We start from the raw sequence: 19,056 nt of genomic DNA on the forward strand, positions 1-19,056 counted from the left end.
AGAATACCAGGAGCCCACTGTTCGGCCATATTTTGCTAGTCTGCACGGAGTGAGCCACAGAATCATAGGGTCGGAGGATTCCCAAGGACCATCCAGCCCAAACTGTGGCCTTTAAGAGGTTTTAGACTTCCGCTCCCAGAATCCCATCCTATCGGCCAACGCGGCTGGGGCTTCTGGGAGCTGAAGTCCAAGAGACTCTCTTAAAGGGGCAGACTGCTTTAACCGCTCCTGAGGCATTCAGCCTCTTTTTCAGCCACTGTTGCCACTCTTCCTTTTTTGGCTCTATGTAAATGCGAGGGGCGGGGCTTTTTAGCTCTGTGGTGCGGCCTGCTTTCAACAAAGCCTTCTCTGATTGGAGGACGTCCCATCAGCGCCACGCGCCCTTCGCCCACCGCGGAGCACGCCTCGCGTTGATTGGCTGCTGCGTTCTCGCGCGATGCTGACCCACCCACTTTCGAACGCTATTGGCGCCTGAATCCCCAGCGGCTCCGTCATTGGCTGGGGCGCGACCGAGGCGGATTGTGATTGGACGACGCGGGCCTTATAAGATTGGCCCCCGCGGAGCGGCCTTCCTTTCCCTTCTGCCTCAGCCGCCAAGCGCACAAGGTGCCGCGTCCTTCGCGTGAAGCTAAGGCCGAGTCCCAGCCGGCGACCAGCACCGCGCCCCCGCCTTCGCCATGGCCTCCGTCTCCGAACTGGCCTGCATCTACTCCGCCCTCATCCTCCACGACGACGAAGTCACTGTTACGGTGAGGAGGGCAGGGCGCATGCGCGGGGCTCAAAATGTCGGCTCTTGGAGAGTCAGCGGCGCGATTCTAGGCTGCGTCAATCGAAGCACAGCCTCTAGATCCAGGGAAGCCTTAGCGCCCCTCTCTCCTGCTCTGCTCAGGCCCCACCTGGGATTCACAATTCAAAAAGGAGGTTGAGAAAGTGGAGCCATGTGTCCAAAGGAGGGAGACCAAAACGGTGAAGGGTCTGGAAAGCACGAAGCCCTCTGAGGAGAGACTCAGGGAGCTGCTGGGGATGTTTAGCCTGGAAAAGAGGAGGTTCAGAGGTGACATGAGAGCCCTGCTTAAGTACTCGAAGGGAGGAGGCAGACAGACCACAATCCCCAGGAGGAGCCTGCAAAGACTCAGACCTCCAGGGCTAAGCCATGCATCAATCCCTTGCATGCAGCCTACCTGGCTCTTCATGGACCAGATGGTGCTCAGTTAGCAGATGAAAGGCAAAGGACGTGCCTTGGTGGCCATTTGTGTCCCATCCCCCCCCCCCCCCGATGGCTTTGCCTTGGGGTTGTCGTGTGTCGGAAACACACTGCAGACATCGTCCCCTTTGAGGCCGCTTTGCCTGCCTTGGCTCAGGCTAGGAATGGCAGGAGCTGTAGGTTTGCAAAACCTTTAGCCTTGGCTGTCAGAGACTCTGGAGCCACAATAAACTACAGTTCCCAGGATTCCCAAGCACTGCGCCAGGAGAGCTAAAGCGGTTTCAAACTGGATTGTTTCCACACTGCGTTTTGGGCCTTAGTTGGTGATGATTTGTCTGATGGTGAAGGAGACAAAGGTAATTTGGTCCAAGCAAAAAGAAAGTGATGCTCCTGGCTTTTTGCTCAGAGTCCAGCAAGGCGTTTGTTCCCAACAGAAAGGCCTTTGGCTCTTAGTGTAGTGCCATTGGACCCTGGTCCCTCCCATCCGTGGGGATAAGGGCCCAGGACCCATGAATGGGGAAAAGCCAAGAGTAACAAACACAGGTTTTTGCCCCTAAGGGAACGACGCTTCTCTAGGGATCTCTAGGTCCTCCAGTGCAGCTCTGGCCAATATCTGCCAGACACTGACCACAGAATTGGGCCGGAGGAGCCACAGATGCCCAGCAAAAGGTTCCCTCTGGGTAACTTTTGGTTCAAGTTGACCATAGAGTTGTGCTGGAAGAGCTGGATATTATTCCTAGAGGGAACATATTAATAAAACCCATGAATAATCAAAGCCACAAACATGGAGGGAGGAGCGTATTTCTCATTCAACTTAGATTGAAACTGGATAGGGCCTAAGCAAGGCTGTCATAGCACAGTATCTTGGGGGCCTCTTGTTTGTAGGGCCACCAGAAGTCAGAGCAAACAGCAGCAGCAGCAACGTGATGGTGGTAAATAACAACAAGGAGCTGCACTTTGAAGTTAAGGTTTTTGTCTTCTGGACCAAAAGCTAGACAACATCAGCCGCAAAAGAGCTTCACATCTGTGTGTCTCCTTGTAGCATCTGTTAAGATTGTTGCTTCTTTTAAACTGGCCTGGCATTTCCATGCAGCAGTGGTCCTCCTTTCATGCCTCATAAAGAGCCTGGGCCTTATGCCTCTAAGACTACAATAGCCTTGGAAATCAGTCCCACAGAGTGAGCCATATGCTCACAGTGAATATTACAAGTGTTAAAACCAAAAGCAGGACGTTTTGTAACCTGGAAACGCATGTTCCCCTGCCACCTCCTTCATCTTGGTTGATTTGTGCGTCTGCAGGAGGTAGCTTTGCCTCTAGTGCTTTTGGCCCAGCAGAGGAATGGCACCATCTGCTGCCATGTGCTTGATTTCAACGCTGATATCTTATATGTTCAGCATCAACAGGGCTGGCAGTGGCATGAATCACTGAAAAGGGCAGCTGGAGTTGCTACAAGATGGCAGTTGACCCTTAGTTTGATGTCTCAGTGGGTCTGAGGCACCCATACATACATCTTTATTGAATAAGCCTCCAGACCATTTCAAAGGAGACAAGATAAAAGGGAAAATACATAGTTAAAGCTTATATAAAAAGCAATCTCTGGTGTTTTTTATAAAAGCGCCCATTGGAAGGAATATTTAGCCATTGTTGTGTCGCCAGCTGTCTTCCTTCCTCTGCTTGGTGTTGCTCTTAATCCTGAATATGGAACACAGAAAAGGCAGTGGGTCCTTGTCATCTGCTGGGGTTTGTTTCCAGGACCCTCTGGATACCAAAATACCCTGTGGATGCTCAAATCCCATTAAATACAGTGGCAGAGTAAAATGGTGTCCTTCATGTCAAATGTGCATAGAGTGAGCCCAGTTCAGTAAGTAGACATAATAGAATAACTGCAAAATAAGTTCTCTTCAAGATCTTCAAAAGCCTATTGAGGAGCTTAAATGACCCATTGCCACCCCATGAAGAGTGTGCTTCTGCTCCTGGCAGTATGTTTAAGATGCAGTGAACTTCTCAGCAAGGCAGTAGGGAAGCAAAATGGAGATAGATTTTACATTGAGGACAGGGACAGTGGGCCAGGGACCCTTCCCTTCACAGACATGCATGCTTTGGTTTTCTTGGTTTCCACTCTTCACAGTCTTTATCAGCAGTCAAGAGAAGCCTGTCTTACAAATCAGTGAATCACTATTGTGAAATGAAACAATCCACAGTCTTAGATTTTCCTTTGCAGCATTTTTACCACCATCGACCCAATAAAAGTATTTAAGGCAGAGGTGAGCAACTTGGGACCCTCCAGATTTTATTGGCTTTCAACTCCTGCAGTCATTCATCCATGATTGGTTTTATTGGCTAGGGCTGATGGGAATTGCAGTTGTAGCATCTGGAAAGCCATCCTTGCTCCATTGACCAGCAAAGATAGTTCTTGTGTGCTAATTACAAGTTCTTAGGAGTGATAACTGGGGGAAGCACAGAAGATATTAAGAAACACTTGATTTAAACTCAGGTGGATTATTTTATATAATAGCGCCTTTGAGAGAGGATGAGAAGTATGATGCGTAGTTAATTTACTGTTCATATGTTTTGTTTAGGAGGACAAAATTAATGCTCTTATCAAAGCAGCTGGAGTAAATGTGGAACCTTTCTGGCCTGGTCTGTTTGCAAAGGTAAGTTCAACAAAGAACATTTACATTTATTAATGCCTTGCTCTGTATTTCAAGTGGGTGACAAAAATTTGAATTGGGATGTCCAAGAGATTCAAATGTCCTTCATGATAGGGAGTGGTCCTGGTAAATTGCTAATACCAAAGGGTTAGATGGATCATTGTGAACTCAAGGTGAATTTGTTCAGCATTTGAACATTTGAAAGTAAATACTGGTTTAAAGTGAATACCGGGTCTCCCCCCCCCCAAAAAAAAAGCATTCAAACCAAAGCCATTTGTGTAAATAAGATACATCGAAAGATACAGATATGTGAAACTTTATATTTAGATTTGAGACAATGGCTGAAATCTTAGATCAGCTGGTCCTACCATAATGGACATCAGCCGCTGCAAGAGACTAGCTGAAAGAAAGAAGTTAGTAGCATGAGCTTTCATAGACTTAAGTCTGTTTTGTCAAACGCATCTGAGGAGGTAGACTGAAGTCTCGGAAAGCTCATGCTGGCAACTTATTTCCTTCAATTAATCTCAGAGGTGCTACAAGATCTCTCTACATGTGGATTCTACAGACTAACATGGCTATATCTTTGAATTCAAAGTCTGCTCTGTTGACCAGGATGCTGGCTGAAGTGATGTTTCCATTTCCATCACCCTCCTGCGATTTGAGGGCAATCGGAGGCAGGATCACTTTTGCACCAGAGATTGTTGGTGGGAGGGGGATGGAAATAGTCGGCTGCACTCCAGTTAAAAAGGGGAGCAGATCTTGCAGCAGTTGGTGGCTGTTGAGCTAAGGCCGGGAGACTTTTACAATCATGGCAATAGTGCCATAATCCTTCATACAGTGGGCCTTCCACATTTACTGGGGTTAGGAGACCAGGAGCCCTGTGAAAGGGAAAAACCACAAATAAAAAACCCAGTCTTTTTATTTTACCTGCAAGAATAGCTCTCCAGGAATAATTTCTAGGTCCACCAGTGCAACTCTGCAGTCAACATCCACTGGAAGTCAACCATATAATTGCACGGAAGGGCCAACAAATGCTTAGAGAAGTATTTTTTCCAGGAATCTCTTAAATCCTCCATCTCACCTCTGTGGTCAACCTCCAGCAGAGTTATGCTGAAGGACCTAGAGAGAACATATTGCTCAAATCCTTGAATAAATCAAATCTGCAAATGTGGAGGGCTGGCTGTATATAGTCTTTGTGAATACAAGTCATTTACAGATGTGTAACTCCAATTTCAAATCTAACTGCTGTACAGAATTCCAGCTTTCTACTTTCCTGCAGAAAGTAGTACTGATTTTTTCTCTCTAGTTAAGTAGGCTCTAAGTTTTTATTGTGCAACAGTGTTTAGTTTAATCAGATATATTAAACCATGTTTGCTTTTTCCTAATAACATGTTTACCACCACCAGGCCTTGGCCAACATTGACATTGGAAGTCTCATCTGCAACGTAGGAGTCGGTGGTGGAGCTCCAGCTGCTTCAGCCCCTGCGGGTGGGGGGGCACCTGCTGGTGGTGCTGCTCCTGGTGAGTAAACTGGCTTATCATTGCGTTTGCTCCAGAGCCATCATTTATTAGCATCATAGAATGATCTCTGTTGCTAAAAGCAGCTACCACAGCTGTATGTTAAAACATTAAATAGCTTACTAGGTTGCAAATACTGTTTAATGTGGGATTGAAGTTGCCATCATTTGATCAATATTAATTATTTTGCAGCTGAGGAGAAGAAAGAGGAAGAGAAGAAAGAAGAGTCAGAAGAATCTGATGATGACATGGGCTTTGGTCTCTTCGACTAAGCTAGCTTTTGCACTGGATAATAAAATACAAAAGTGTAAATGAATTCTGACTTGCTTTTGAAACTTTTCTGTGCAAGACACATGGGTCACCTTATGCCCCGTAAGTGACACAGTTAGGGAATTTCTCACATGCAGGACAATGATTGCCATTTGCCTCAATGGGTAGATCTCTAGTGTTACTGTGCTAATGGAGTTTTCTGCTCTGCAGGTGATCAAGTGGTTCTCAGCCAGGAGCTGTTTCACCATGAATTTACTCAGGAAATTACTTTCCTGGGTGGAATGACACTCAAAAGGGTGTAGCTGTATATAAAATTCTGTCTCTTGTGCCTGGGATGGAGCTTTTTAGTAACAAGGAGATGCTGCAAGAACTTTTAACCTGTCTCTTTTTGAAGTAGGTATAATTTGCAGTCAGCTATTTTTAGTTATGTATTTCTCGATCATTTAATAAGCTTAATGACTGAATAATTTCTTTAATAAGAAATGTAGATTCCTAGATAATTTCATAAGCAATTCTTACTCAACAGATGGATCTGGGAGCTTGCATGATTATGCAGATAAGTTCTGCCACCAGGAAACATGTGAAAATAATCTTTTCCATGTGGAAAAGCAAGGAAGTAACCAGGAAATGCAGGACTACAATTGGTTTTTTGAATAATTGCTCATAGAAACTGGCTGGCAGTACAATGCTTAGCTTGAACTGCATGCCAGTCAGTTTCTTTTCCATATCCTCTCTAGTAAAAAAAGCTTGAGCATGCCATTTTCAACCAATGCATACAGATATTATGCTCCCCTTAGAATTGTAGCCTAATGGCCGCCCCAAGAAAAGTGCTAAGCTGGTCACTTTACACCTATTGTTGCTAGGGATGTCCTGCTTTTACTCTGAGAACAAAGAGATGCAATAAATGCTTCCAAGTGGTGTGTTTCAGGTTGAGCATTCCTCCGCCACTGATTCTCCTGTGAAAAGGCAAAATTCCCTTTTCCAATTGCAGGTTGTACAACTAATTTTGAACTTCTTTAAAGGTCTGGTTGCCATACAATCAGACCAGGAGATGATCTGCACATAGAGCATTTTTACCACTAGAAAAATGATTTCCATCAGCACTTCAATAGATGAGTTAACAACTCAAACAGCTGTAAAATATTCATCATGGCTTTAATCTTTCTTTATAAATTATATAAAAATGGGGAACATGTATGGTTACAGAACTCTTTCTTCTTCTAAATGCACTCGAGTTGCTCTGGTACAAAGCAGCTTCTTTGTTTTTCACTTTCAAGGAAAACATTGCTACAAAAAACTGGCACATGATTCTGTTGAAAAAGACAAGTTCTCAGTTGTGTTCTAGACTACGTTCTGCTCCAACGGATCGCACGCATCCGCATGGCAGGGGCAGGGAGACGGACGAAGAGGGCTTGAGTCAGTTCTGAAATGGGGCGCTTTGAAAATATAGCTTTTTAATCTTTCTCTGTAAATTGTGATTAGCATTTTTGCGGCACTAAGTGTTCTAATAAAAAAGTATTCCAGTCCGGACAGTTTGCGTTGCAAGCAAGAATTCTCAGCCATAAGGTTTCCCAGAATTCTTGGCTTCACAATATCTCAGTTCTGCAATTCACACACGGTTCGTTTGCCAAGCGTTTTTGTTGGTTTTAGGAGTCTCAGTCTTGGAAGAGACTGCTATTCCACACAGTGTGAAATACTTCAGATTGGTGTCCATTGGCAGGGACTCAAGTTAGGTTTCCATGAAAATCACCATTTTCAATTTTGGACCTTTCTTGGCATTGTTGGCTATTTCTTCTTTAGAAACCGCTTGTAGCCGAGAGAACCAACAGCTGTCATTTTTCTTTAAGCAGGTTGGGAATTGCTTGGAAACTTGGACCAGACAGGATCAGTCCTTGTTTCTGTTGGGAGGTCATAGTGGTGCCTGCTGGGTGAGCAATGCTCTGCAGACGCCATCCTCTCTCTCTCCTAGTGGGGTCTGGACTGACCAATAGATTTTAGCCTGGCCTGGTCAATAACATCCAGCAGGTTTTTGGCATCCACAGCAAGAGCGTGAGCCGCCGTCAGCATCTGCTTTTTGTATTCTTGCTGCAGGCTTGTCATAACATATTGCTGAGCCAACTTCATCTTGTTAATCAGTTCAGCAAGGTCCGAATTCAGGAGTTTCTGAGCCATCTCAATCTGCAAGAATAGCAAAGAGTACAAGTGACAAACTTAAAAACGAAATACAGTATTTTTAGTTCAAATTAACAGTGGCAGAAAAGCTATTCACTGAAAGGAAACTTTGTTGTAAGACTAAACCTTAGTTTAAGGGGTTCTCAAAATATACCTAAATCCTGTTACTGATCCTAATGTAGACCTACTCAACAGGATTTATCTATGTGTTGACACACCAAGCAACCACTGAATGGGTCTACCCTACTTGGAGCCGGCATAGTGTAGTAGTTTTGAGTATTGGAGACTACAACTTTGGAGACCAAGGTTCGAGTCACTGCTCGGTCATGGGAACCCACTGCATGACCTTGGGCAAATGGCACACACTCAGCCCCAGAAAACCCCATGATAGGTTTGCCTTCAGGTCACTGTAAGTTGGAAGTTACTTGAAAGCACAACTTATTGGTCTATCTTTAAACCAGGGATGGCAACACTGCTGCCATCCAGCTGTTGTTGGACTTCAGCTCCCAGCATTCCTCACTACAGGCAATACCAGCTGATAAGAACTAGTTCCAACAACACATTTCCACTCCTGGTTTATAGGAAAGGGCAGAACAGTAGCAAGTTCAGAGATGGAACTTGCACCCTGGAATTGTTTTAGAATATGAAAATTAAGAACTTTTATATATCGGTTAAACTTAAATTCTGGCTATCCTTCGCCCCCAATAATTTGATACAACAGCCCTGTGAAGTAGGTCAGACTGACAGTAACTGGCTCATGGTCTCTGATTAAGACAGCTAGGTGATGATTCAAACCTAAACCCTTGAAACCAGTAGTAACCACACAACTGATCATTATCATTACCCAAGATAATTTACTCTAAAATTAATATGCACTGCAGAAGGGGATATTTTGAAGGTAGTGCAAAAACATGAAGGGTTAACTGCCTCATTTAAGATGGAATCCTGCATCGGATGAATGTATGTCACATGTCTCTAGCTCTCTCCTAATGCCACCTCATCCCACCTTGCAAGCAGCAGAGACCCCCCAACAGCCATGAGAGCAGGAGCACCAGCACAGATGTGTCCAGACGTTTCTCTGTAGGTGGGTATGTTGCACAGGCATCCACAAGGATCCCCGGGGGTTGTTGGGAGGTCATGGTAGTATGTGGAGCTACAACAAAATGGCTGTGCTGGAGACTACCCTGCATAAAAGGTGGGTTTTAGGAGGAGATACTTATTGTGCTGTCAGAAGAGAATTACTACTTGGCAAAGGCAAATCTCTGAACAAATCTTGCCAAGAAAAACCTATGATAGAATCAGGGTTGGAAGAGACCCCAAGGGTCATCAAAGCCAACCCCTTGCCATGCAGGAACGCACAAAGCGCTCCCAACAGATGCAATCCAGACTGTTTAAAAACCTCCAAATGCAGAGACTCCACCACACCCAAAGGTTTGCCCTAGGGTTGCCACACATTGGGAACGATTTGAAGGCACGCAACAATTTTGAGAACGTCTGCAAGTCTGGCTGAAGTGTTTATTATCCCTGCTATGGATGACAAAGGAGCTCTGGCTCTTGCCTCCCACGATGGCTGGCTTCCTTAATTCTGCATGTTCACACTTCTGGTACTGACTTAGTTTGTTGTTGTGTGCCTTTAAATCATTTCTGACTTACACTGACCCTAAGACAAAGCTATCATGGGGTTTTCTTGGCAATATTTTTTCAGAGGGGATTTCCTTTGCCTTCCTCAGGCTGAGAGACTGTGACTAACCAAAGTCACTCAGTGGGTTTCCATGGTTGAGAGGTGATCCAGCCCCTGGTCTCTAGCGTCACAGTCCAACACCCCAACCACTATGCTTCACTGCCTCTCTACTGAATTAATTTCAAGAAATGAAATCAACCTTGTAGCTTTCAGAGTTGTTATCCAGAAAGCCAGCTTGATGCAGTGGTATGAGTGTTGGACTACAACTCTAGAGACCAGGGTTTGATTTCCCACTTGGCCATGAAACCCACTGGGTGACCATGACCAAGTCACATGCTCTCAGTCTCAGGGGAAGACAATAGGAAACCTCTGAACAAATCTTGCCAAGAAAACGCCTTGATAGGTTGGGTCGCCCTTAGAAACAATTTGGAGGCACACAACAAAACCACCCATAGAGCCAGACCTGCAATCCAATTAGGGGCCAATGCATGGTCCCCTACTTACCTCTCTGTGAGTGCTTGCAGGGAGGACAGGAATGGTCTCATCTACTGTTGCCAGTAAAGTTCGAAGTGCTAAACCAACCTCCTAAAGGAAAAAGAATCAAGTGTGATAAGTTAGTGTCAAACTAAACACAGTAAATGCAGACAAACTAATAGAAACCCCCCTTAGTTGTTTTTGGAGTACAACTCCCACAATCCCCTGACACTATGCTGGCTAAAGGTTGATGGGAGTTGAACTATCCGGTGGGTGAACCATCTGAGAGCCCTTTAGGGCTGAAGGGTGGGGTATACAGACTGTAAATAAATAAATAAATAAATAAATAAAAGAAATAAACTTCTGCCCATAGTCAGCTGCAAATAGATGACATCAGGGCTGAGATTCACCTGGAGGGGGAACCCATGCTGCTATAACCATTGTGCATCTGGTCATGGGCAGGTGGCCAGCTCCACTTCTGATCTTGCCTGCTTGTCATGCAACATGGAATGGTTCTGTTAAGCAGCTTTGGGGCGTTACAATAAGTTGGGGTGGAGGGGAGATGGCTCAGTGTAGTATAAATTTGGTATAGCTGGCGAAAAATATAGCTGCTCTGTTGTCTGGTGTGTTATTTAAAAGCATGTATCAACCGTCTTGCACCAACTGCACTAGGTTCCAATTGGTCCAGTTCAAGATAGTGCCTTTTGAACTATAAAGCCATAAATGTCTTGAGGCCTGGATATCTGAAGGACCACTTCCTCTCATATAAACCTGCTCAGAATCTGAGATCCTTAACAGAGGCCCACTCTCTGAGAGGTGAATGGTAACTACCTCAGACAGGGGCTTTCTATGTAGCAGCACCCACTTCCAAGGGAAATCAGCCTTGCTCCATCCCTTTTGAGCTTCCAGTGCATTGTCTTGTATGCCTTTTAGTTCTCAAAACCGGAGTAGCCTTTTAATTGTCTCTATTTTCAAACTGTTTATTTTTTTCCAATAATTATTTTGGCCTATTTCTAAATACTGGTTTTATCTTATGTGCATTTCCCTGGGGTCCTAGCAGTGGTGATAAACAAAAACTTTGAAACTTTGGTTCTGAGCGATACAATTCAAGAAAGATGACAACAAAATGTAACATTTCCAGAGAAGAGCAACCAAGATGGCCAAAGGTCTGAAAACAACCAAGCCTTATGAGGAACGACTTGAGGAGCTGGCTATGTTAACTTGGAGAAGTGAAGACTGAGAAGTGAGATGTACTTGTAGGGATGTCACCTAGAAGATGGAACCAGCTTGTTTTCGACTGCTCCTAGAATGCAAACCAATGGACTCAAAGTACAAGAAAAGCAATTCCACCTAAAACATAAGGCAGAGATCTTTTACTGTGCTAGCTGTTCAAAAGTTGAATAGGCTGCTTTAGTGGTGTCGAACTCTCTGTCTTTAGGCAGAGATTGGATGGCATCTTTCAATGGGGCTTTAATTGTGCATTCCTGCATACCAGAGGATCCCTTCAAGCTCTGAGATCCTATGAAAAGGCTAAGAATAATAAAGTACTGTACACTTGTCTCTCCCCGTTTGTGGACTTCCTGTTTGCCGTTTTGAATTTCTGCAGACAGGACACCAGAAGGGACAAAATGGCGTGTACAGTGGCGTGTGAGCATGCCACCATTATAATGAACAGGGCTTGAATATCTGTGATTTTTCTATTTCGTGGTGGGGGGGTGTTATTATTATTATGCTTTATTTATGTAGTGCTGTAGATTTGCACAGTGCTGTACATACAAGCAATAGATAAGAGTAAACCTGGCCATGGCGTGCAATCTAAGAAATAATAGCATAATACGGACGACTGTACCTACAAAAGAATTGCAGATGCTTTTATATGGGTGGTAGGCTTTGTTCAGAAGACTCAGCCACTCCAGTTGTAGGGCTTCTGAGCATATAGGAATGCAAAGAAACGTAGATACACCTTCCAGATCTGCCACTCCTGACAAGTTTTACATTTTTCTCAGGTGAGAAGTCGAAGGCTTTTATGGCCGGCATCCATAGTTTTTTGGGCTATGTGGCCATGTTCTAGATGAGTTTAGAACATGGCCACAGCCTGAAATCCCACAAAAAACTTTCAGGTGAGACGGTGGGGAAACAGACCCTCCTCTTACCTTCACCATAGGGACATATTCCTCTGGTGGGGCTGGCTGGATTTTGCTGGACATCTCTATGACAGCTTTCACCAGCCCTGTGACGTTCTCATACACCTTGTCATTGGAGCGGTCCAAATTGGCTGTTGGGGGAGGGCTGATCTCTTGAGGCTGAATCTGGAGGAAAGAAGGCCATTTAGTTTCCCATTCCTCCCCACCAGATGGCACTGCTCTACTCTTTTAAGAGGCTTTTGCTTCTACTCCACAACACACAGGACACACACTGGGGCAGTGGCCAAGCAGAGGGAATCCCAGAAGGGCTTCCATGAACCAATGATAAAAGACTGGGAACTGAAACGGTGAAGAAACCTGCAAGTGACAACCTTTATCCTACAGGCAAATCTCTTTCTCTGCTCTGACCCAACAGTGGTGTAACCTTGAATATTGTGAGACAGATATATTCCAGAGAAAGGGATTTAGTAATTAGTGACTTAGTTTTGCTGTGTTGTTGTGACCCATTTTTCAGTATTGCAGTCTATCAATGTACAGCCTTTAAAGGCATTGGATTGGATTACAGATGAGGGATGTGAATGTTCATATATTTCATCTGCAAAACAGAGAGTAAATGCTTTCAAAAATTTCCTCCATGTTGGATTAGATTATGAGGGTTTTTCAAGAGTTTTTAAAAATGATTTTTCACATTTTGGGATTCTAGTGAAAGGATCACAATTGTGACTATTTTTGTATCTTGAATCCAGAGTTACAATTTTGCATATTTCCTCAGATGTTACATTGGGTTGAGCATATATACCCAGCTAAATTAATTGTGGCAACATGACCCCACTGATTTCAGCCGGAACTAAGTTCAATTTGAGATGCTAAATGGCACAAAAAAGAAACCAACACACAGTTTTGTATCTATCAGCTCTTCAATGATATGGTCTAGTTTCTTGCAGCACCCTTTTAACCATTCTGTGTGTACTACGCACTTGGGATTCCCTCCCCACCCCAAGAATGTAAAGGAATCTAGACATGTTATTTGTTTGAGGGTAACAGCACTTTCTGAAAATCTAGATTAAGATTGTCCTTTGTTGCATGTACAAGTAATAATGGCAGAGACACAAAGGATATCTAGGGATAGAGCTCTGGCTTGATGTGATGTGGATTACGGGAGTGGGTTGCATTAGATCAATTACAGATGCAACAAACAAAGCAGTTCTGACTCTTTTGGAAATACAGTGGTGTTATTCTGATAGTGAAATAACATATATTCTAAACATATACACAAGGGGAGAGTCCAGTGTAATGCATAATGTGCTACCTCTTGTAAAACTATCTGGGGGGGGGGGATGGACAGATGATGGAACTCCACTAGCACAGAGTCTTGTTCTTGTACTTTTATGTTGGATGTAGTCCAAAGTTTTTTGTTTGTACAAAAGGGTTCATTTAAAGATGACTGCAATTTATTTTACAACACTTTATTTTTTACAATACTTTATCTCAGCTCTCCCATCAACTTTTAACTAGCAGATTTGGAATCCAGGTATGATCAAACTGATCACTTTCAGATGAAGAACATATGCTTGCAAAAAGCCTGTCAAGGCTCTGTGTCTGGGTCCTTGCAGTCCTGGGCAGAAAAGAAAAATTCAGTGTACAATGGCTAGTTGTGCTCTCACAGCCTCCAGGAGGGTGCACCTGGCCAAGGAAAGATGACTTTGCCATCCCTGAGGCAATTTTAGAACCAACGTAGCCTTTGTTAAAAGAACTAGAAAGGCCCTGAAATTGCCTTTAGATAGATTTAAAAGCTTTTGGGCTGAGATTGGGATGGTAAAGGTTTGAAGGGTTTGTCTTCCCCTGCTCCAGAAACTAGAACAAGGAGCAATGGAAACAAACTACAGGAAAAGAGATTCCACCTAAATCTCAGGAGGAACTTCCCAACTGTCAGAGCTGTTTGACAGTGGGATATGCTGCCTCAAAGGGTGGTGGAGTCTCCTTCCTTGGAAGTTTTTAAACAGAGGTTAGGTGGCCATCTGTCAGGGGTGCTTTGATTTGTGTATTCCTGTATGGCAGGGGGTTGGATTGGGTGGCCCTTGAGGTCTCTTCCGATTCTATGAACTGTGAAGGATGGAAGATAAATGCTATGGGATGATTGGTAACATGACTAACAAAACAAGTATACAGTGAGCCTGTCATATCAGAGGGCTAGCCATCTACAGAGTCGACCACCTGTGGATTGCCATCTCCCATATTATTTAAAGGTGGCTTGTGCACAGGGTGATGAGAATGTTGCCACCCACTGAATAATATGGAGCACAACTACCCATGTTCTTCCCAACCGCAGACTCCCTGAAACCAAGCCCCTGTGGATAGGAAGGGTGCACTATGTATGTGCATGATGTGGGTGTCCTTTCATCCAAACTGCACTTTATCCTAGCTAGGGGAATAATGTAGTCCTCCAGATGCTGTTGCACTGGACTTCCCATTGGTCCTATCCATCATAGCTAATAGCACAGTCAACCCTTTCCAACTGCAGGCTTGCCATCAGTGGATTGGAGCCTGCACAGATGGCCCTGTCCTGTATTTCAAAATGGCAGCGCATGCAAGTGGCTATGTCAGCGTGTTGCCATTAAGAAGAACAGGGTGTAAGGTCCCACATTTTTGCCACCTGTGTTTGTGGGGGGCTCTGGAATGGAAGCTCCGCAGATACAAAGGAACAACTATAACGAATAAGGGTAGCCTTAGTTCAACGTCATACAGACAACTCTATATTCCTGAATCCCTACATGCATATCCCATCATCCCTTTCTTAGTCTGTCTCATCTAACAACAGGCACTGGCCCTGCACATTGCTGTGTCCTAGGGTGGATCCTTTCATGAGGTATTTGTGGTGGCCAGTCACTTTTGGAGGAAGACATCACCTCAGTTTCCCCAGGTGTTAGTGCACTGGAAGAACATATCATATGCAGCTAGCAAGCCTTGGAGACATAGCAAGTAGCAGCTGGACAAACAGTCTGATGGTGTAAATATGTAAAGGGTTGGTCAGAATATGAAGAGTGGCAGAAGTGGAGCCAAAAAGGGGGCAATCCAGATACTACAGTGACAGGCTGTCTAAACCCTTCAAAGACCATGACAGTCAAGCAGGCAAGAGGCCTGAAGTGCTGTGAGCACAACTTGAATTACTCTAAGAAGCAGTGGCCATACTGCTGCCTGGAGACCACATTCAGTGGTCCAGAAACAATGGTCCAAAACACACTGCAGAAATAATTAAATCCAGTGTGAGACCATTTTAACTGCCCTGGCTCAGTGCTAGGGTGTCCTGGGATTTGTAATTTACTGTGGCACTAGAGCTCTCTGAGAGAGAAGGCTAAACGTCTCACAAAACTACAGTTCTCAGAATTCCCTAACACTGAGCCAGGGCAGTTAAAGTGGTCTCAAACTAGACTATTTCTGCAATGTGTTTTGGACCAGTGTTATCAATTCAAGGTTCTGGTTTTGTCCCAAACGGCCATAATGACTTGGTTCCAAGATATCTAAAATACCTCCTCCTGCATAAATCAACCAAGAGCTTCAGATCTTCAGCAAAGGCCCTGTCCTATGTAACACCACCCCTACCCACAAAGAAGGTCAGGCCATGAAAGAGGGCAACACTTCAGTTGTCCAAACTCATGATCAAAGGAGGAGAGACCAGTTCCAGCCTTGAGTTTTTGGCAGGTGGTTAAAACTGTATAACTCCATCCAGCCTTCAGTTTCTAAAACAGTTTTTAATCCACTATGAAATAGCAGTTTAAAAAAATGTTGCTGTGTATCACTTTGGTGGTGGAAAAGAGTATAATAAACAATAAGATTCATTCACAGCACTTTGTGCTGCTTCTGGATGTACGCCTGTCTTTGCTCTTGCCTCTGCTACAATTTCCAAGCTCCTCCAAGCCTTTTCAAGTCACTGTCCTGGGGAGTTAGCTGCCGTGGCACTAACCATATGATATCATGGACATGGGAAAACTTTGTTCCTCCCCATCCCGCTATAAAGGGAACACATTGATTTCTAAGGCCTCCAAACAGAAGCTGTTCCAATCAGTTGGTGGCTTGAATAATTTAAGCTGTTGTAAGGCAAGCACATGCAAAGACAGTGGTGAAAAGCAAGAAGGCTGCCACAGGGTATTCATGGTCTATTGCACTCACACAAACATACAGACTGCTTACCCGCCATGGCTAGTGTCGAGCAGAGTTTGAGGAGTGGTTAAAGAAATTTACCAGAAGAAAGGGGAAAAAAGAAAGAAAAACACAATGTTAATGAACTGCAGTGAGGAGGGAGGAGAAAATCCCATATATGAGCAACAGCAAGAGAGACCTGTTAAGAGGTCCCTCTCCCAAAGTGAATCCACACATGCTTTAGCTCAGTTGTGTTCTCCTGGCCACCTTTAAACATGGATTGTTTGTGTCCAATCCTGGAAGGAAAGGTTATCTGCCATGCATCCCTGACAAGTAAGCATGCAAATAACAACTGGGACCAAATATTCTGTCAAGAAGCGGAGGAATTAGCAGCATTAGGTCCCCCTCTCAATCATTGAAATAATGGACGTGCCTCAGACACCAGATTGTCTGTACAAGAACTCAAGCTGAGGACATTTCAGTTTTACTTAAAGTTGTGTGAGTGTGTGTCTGTGCACAAGGGAACACTCACTAGAGGGAATTATTTAGTCATCTAATTGCACTGCTCCTGTTTGTAAAGCTCTTTGGTCAAGATCTTGGCTATATGTTATACTGAGAGATGGTTTGGAGGCCAGTGACAAACAACCCACTTGATTGCTATGCTGAAATTCCAGACCCCTAGCATAAGAGTTCATCTGCCTGCTTAGCTGCTCATTTTTAATGCTTCTCTGCCATTTCCAAAGCCAATACTAACACTACTCCACCACAAACTAAACAGCCAGGGTTATCTGTGCAATGCTTGGCTGATTTTCCCTTGGCAAATCACTGGTTTTAAAAATAAAACAAAATAAATGCAACCAACTCCAAATTCTTCAAGTTTAAGCTCAGCCCTTATAATTTTCTGCTTGTGTTTGCAAAGGGAAAAAAAGGAAGGGATTTCTGCATTTAGCCTAGCACTGACTGGTTTTGTACCACCTAAAAATCTCAGGAAAAGCTTTTGTTTGGTTTGGCAGGTTCTGACACAGCCACGTTCTATTAAAATGCAGTTTCCTGAGGGAGGGCCAGGAAAATCTACTCCAGTGAGAGAGGATGGACTTTTCTGCTCCATCAAAAGGAGCCACCCATTATCCCAAGGAGCTGAAAAAGCATCCCCAAATTAGTATAGCCTGATAACTGGATAGGGGATGTTTGCCTCTATACCAGTTTAAGGAAGATTTCTATGTCCCTTTCCTTCACTACACACCATTTAAAAAAAATGCTTATACTGGAACTTTAGATCAAATCCCTAAGATTTGCAAATCATCCTTAAAAACAAAACAACACTTTCTGAGGCTTGGCAGCTTGAAAAACCCTGGCAGCGTTTATAAGAAAACAATCTTTCTGTAAAGCAACCAGTTTTGTCCAATTATATTGGCTTTAGAAAGAGAAAAGGACACTGCATCCCTTTCTGCCAGATCTCTTTGCCACCAACAGCTAGAGATGGTGAGTTCCACAGATGGATCTAGGTGGGGGCCTTCCCTTAAGTCCTTCCCCCAAAGCTTAAAAATAGATTTCACTTAATGAGAATCTCTATTTTCATTACTAAATGAGGGCATTACACTTGGGAAGGGCTAGGGGATTGAGAAATACATTTTTCTGAGAAAGTAAGGTAATTGACCTTGAATCTTGCTGGAGCCAAGCAATGGTCAATCTGCTGTCTGTCTGGTAAGATACCCCTGGGACACTCAGAAACCAGAATGCAGTGACAATAGCCATCCTATGTCCAGCAGCTGGTAAGCAGAGCAGCGTTTCTGAACATCAAAATCACATTTAGTTCTTCTGGTCAACAGCCATTATGTAGGTGCAACATTCAAGTATTTGTCTGATCCATTTCAGTGAATTATATTTTATGTAGCATTCTTATGCCTTCTGTGTTCATCTGGGCACCACTATCTCTCTGCACTTTTCCTCTATCAACTCACTGGCCCATAGGGACTACTTCTTTACATATATAGACCAACACAGCTATTCCTACATCTCCCCAGGGGACTTTGGTTTCTCAGACAGTTTCTCTGCTGGAGCTAAATTCCTCCATAACTGTGTTTGTATCCTGTTACTCCTAGAGAAGTGATTACTTGAGTGTTCCCAGTCTTTATGACCAAACGATCCCTCTCATCACTGGTGGTTAGTATACTTGTTCATAACAGAGTGGTGACACTCTGCAAGGTTGTAGCATGTGCTGTGAAAGGTAGGGCTCTAGGAGAAATGGACACAGTTTTAGGGAGGCTTAAGCCATGTATGCCAACTATGGTGTGTTTATTCTCAGCTTTCCAAAAAGTGACATAAACGGAGTCAGCAGACTCTCTGGCACACGGACCACAGGATTTCAATTGCTTAACAGCATCAAGATGAAAAATATGATTTCACCACAAATTCCTTCAATCGCCTGATTTTTCTACACAGAACACACTCCAGTCACTCCATAAGAGTGAAAGCCATTGCTAATGGAAATGGAACTGTTGACTGCTTTACTCATGTCCCATCCAAAAACACAGCTCTGGTGAGATAAGGCAAGGGGTGACTTTCTTTGTAACGTGTGACATGTTTAGTCATTTCTCACAAATGCCACAATTTAAAATGCCATCCATGCTAAGCTCTAAATTCAATGAGAATTCAGGGTAGATCCTGGTCACAAGGCAAGCTTTGCATTTCCTGATTTCCTGGATTCCTCAGCAGTTGCCAGACAGCAATGCTCAGCCCACACATGGGCAGAGGTGCCACAAATGTCTATACATACATCACTATAAAACTTCCCAAAAGCACACA

General features: G+C 44.0%; 2 protein-coding genes across 19 annotated transcripts in view; one reads left to right on the plus strand and one right to left on the minus strand.

The window, feature by feature from the left end:
* The first annotated feature begins 561 nt into the window (after positions 1–561).
* On the plus strand, positions 562–5,689 carry LOC149317698 (large ribosomal subunit protein P1-like). Its single transcript, XM_089518041.1, has 4 exons — positions 562–749; positions 3,784–3,858; positions 5,262–5,376; positions 5,566–5,689. Exons 1-4 carry the CDS (start codon positions 678–680, stop codon positions 5,643–5,645), a joined length of 342 nt encoding a protein of 113 aa, XP_089374167.1. The 5' UTR covers positions 562–677; the 3' UTR covers positions 5,646–5,689.
* A 1,090-nt stretch (positions 5,690–6,779) lies between these two features.
* The window catches only part of PTK2 (protein tyrosine kinase 2), a 261,623-nt gene continuing 249,346 nt past the window's right edge, over positions 6,780–19,056 (minus strand). For all 18 annotated transcript variants that reach the window (XM_089518030.1, XM_089518031.1, XM_089518023.1 and 15 more), the window contains 3 exons: positions 12,124–12,279; positions 10,001–10,081; positions 6,780–7,821 (listed from right to left, as the gene is read on the minus strand). In XM_089518030.1, coding sequence (XP_089374156.1) covers positions 7,609–7,821; positions 10,001–10,081; positions 12,124–12,279 — 450 coding nt within the window. In that variant the 3' untranslated portion in view covers positions 6,780–7,608. The remainder of the gene's footprint in view (positions 7,822–10,000; positions 10,082–12,123; positions 12,280–19,056) is intronic.

The sequence above is a fragment of the Sceloporus occidentalis genome, unplaced genomic scaffold (genome assembly GCF_023333645.1).
Source record: "Sceloporus occidentalis isolate IW3139 unplaced genomic scaffold, rSceOcc1.0.p SCAF_3, whole genome shotgun sequence".
NCBI lineage: Eukaryota > Metazoa > Chordata > Lepidosauria > Squamata > Phrynosomatidae > Sceloporus > Sceloporus occidentalis.

Excerpts from the sequence above, each read along its gene's own strand:
- LOC149317698 (XM_089518041.1), top strand. The coding sequence starts at position 678 with ATGGCCTCCGTCTCCGAACTGGCCTGCATCTACTCCGCCCTCATCCTC. Across the intron at positions 3,859-5,261 it reads GGCCTGGTCTGTTTGCAAAG|GCCTTGGCCAACATTGACAT; the intron begins GTAAGTTCAACA and ends TACCACCACCAG. Across the intron at positions 5,377-5,565 it reads TGCTGGTGGTGCTGCTCCTG|CTGAGGAGAAGAAAGAGGAA; the intron begins GTGAGTAAACTG and ends ATTATTTTGCAG.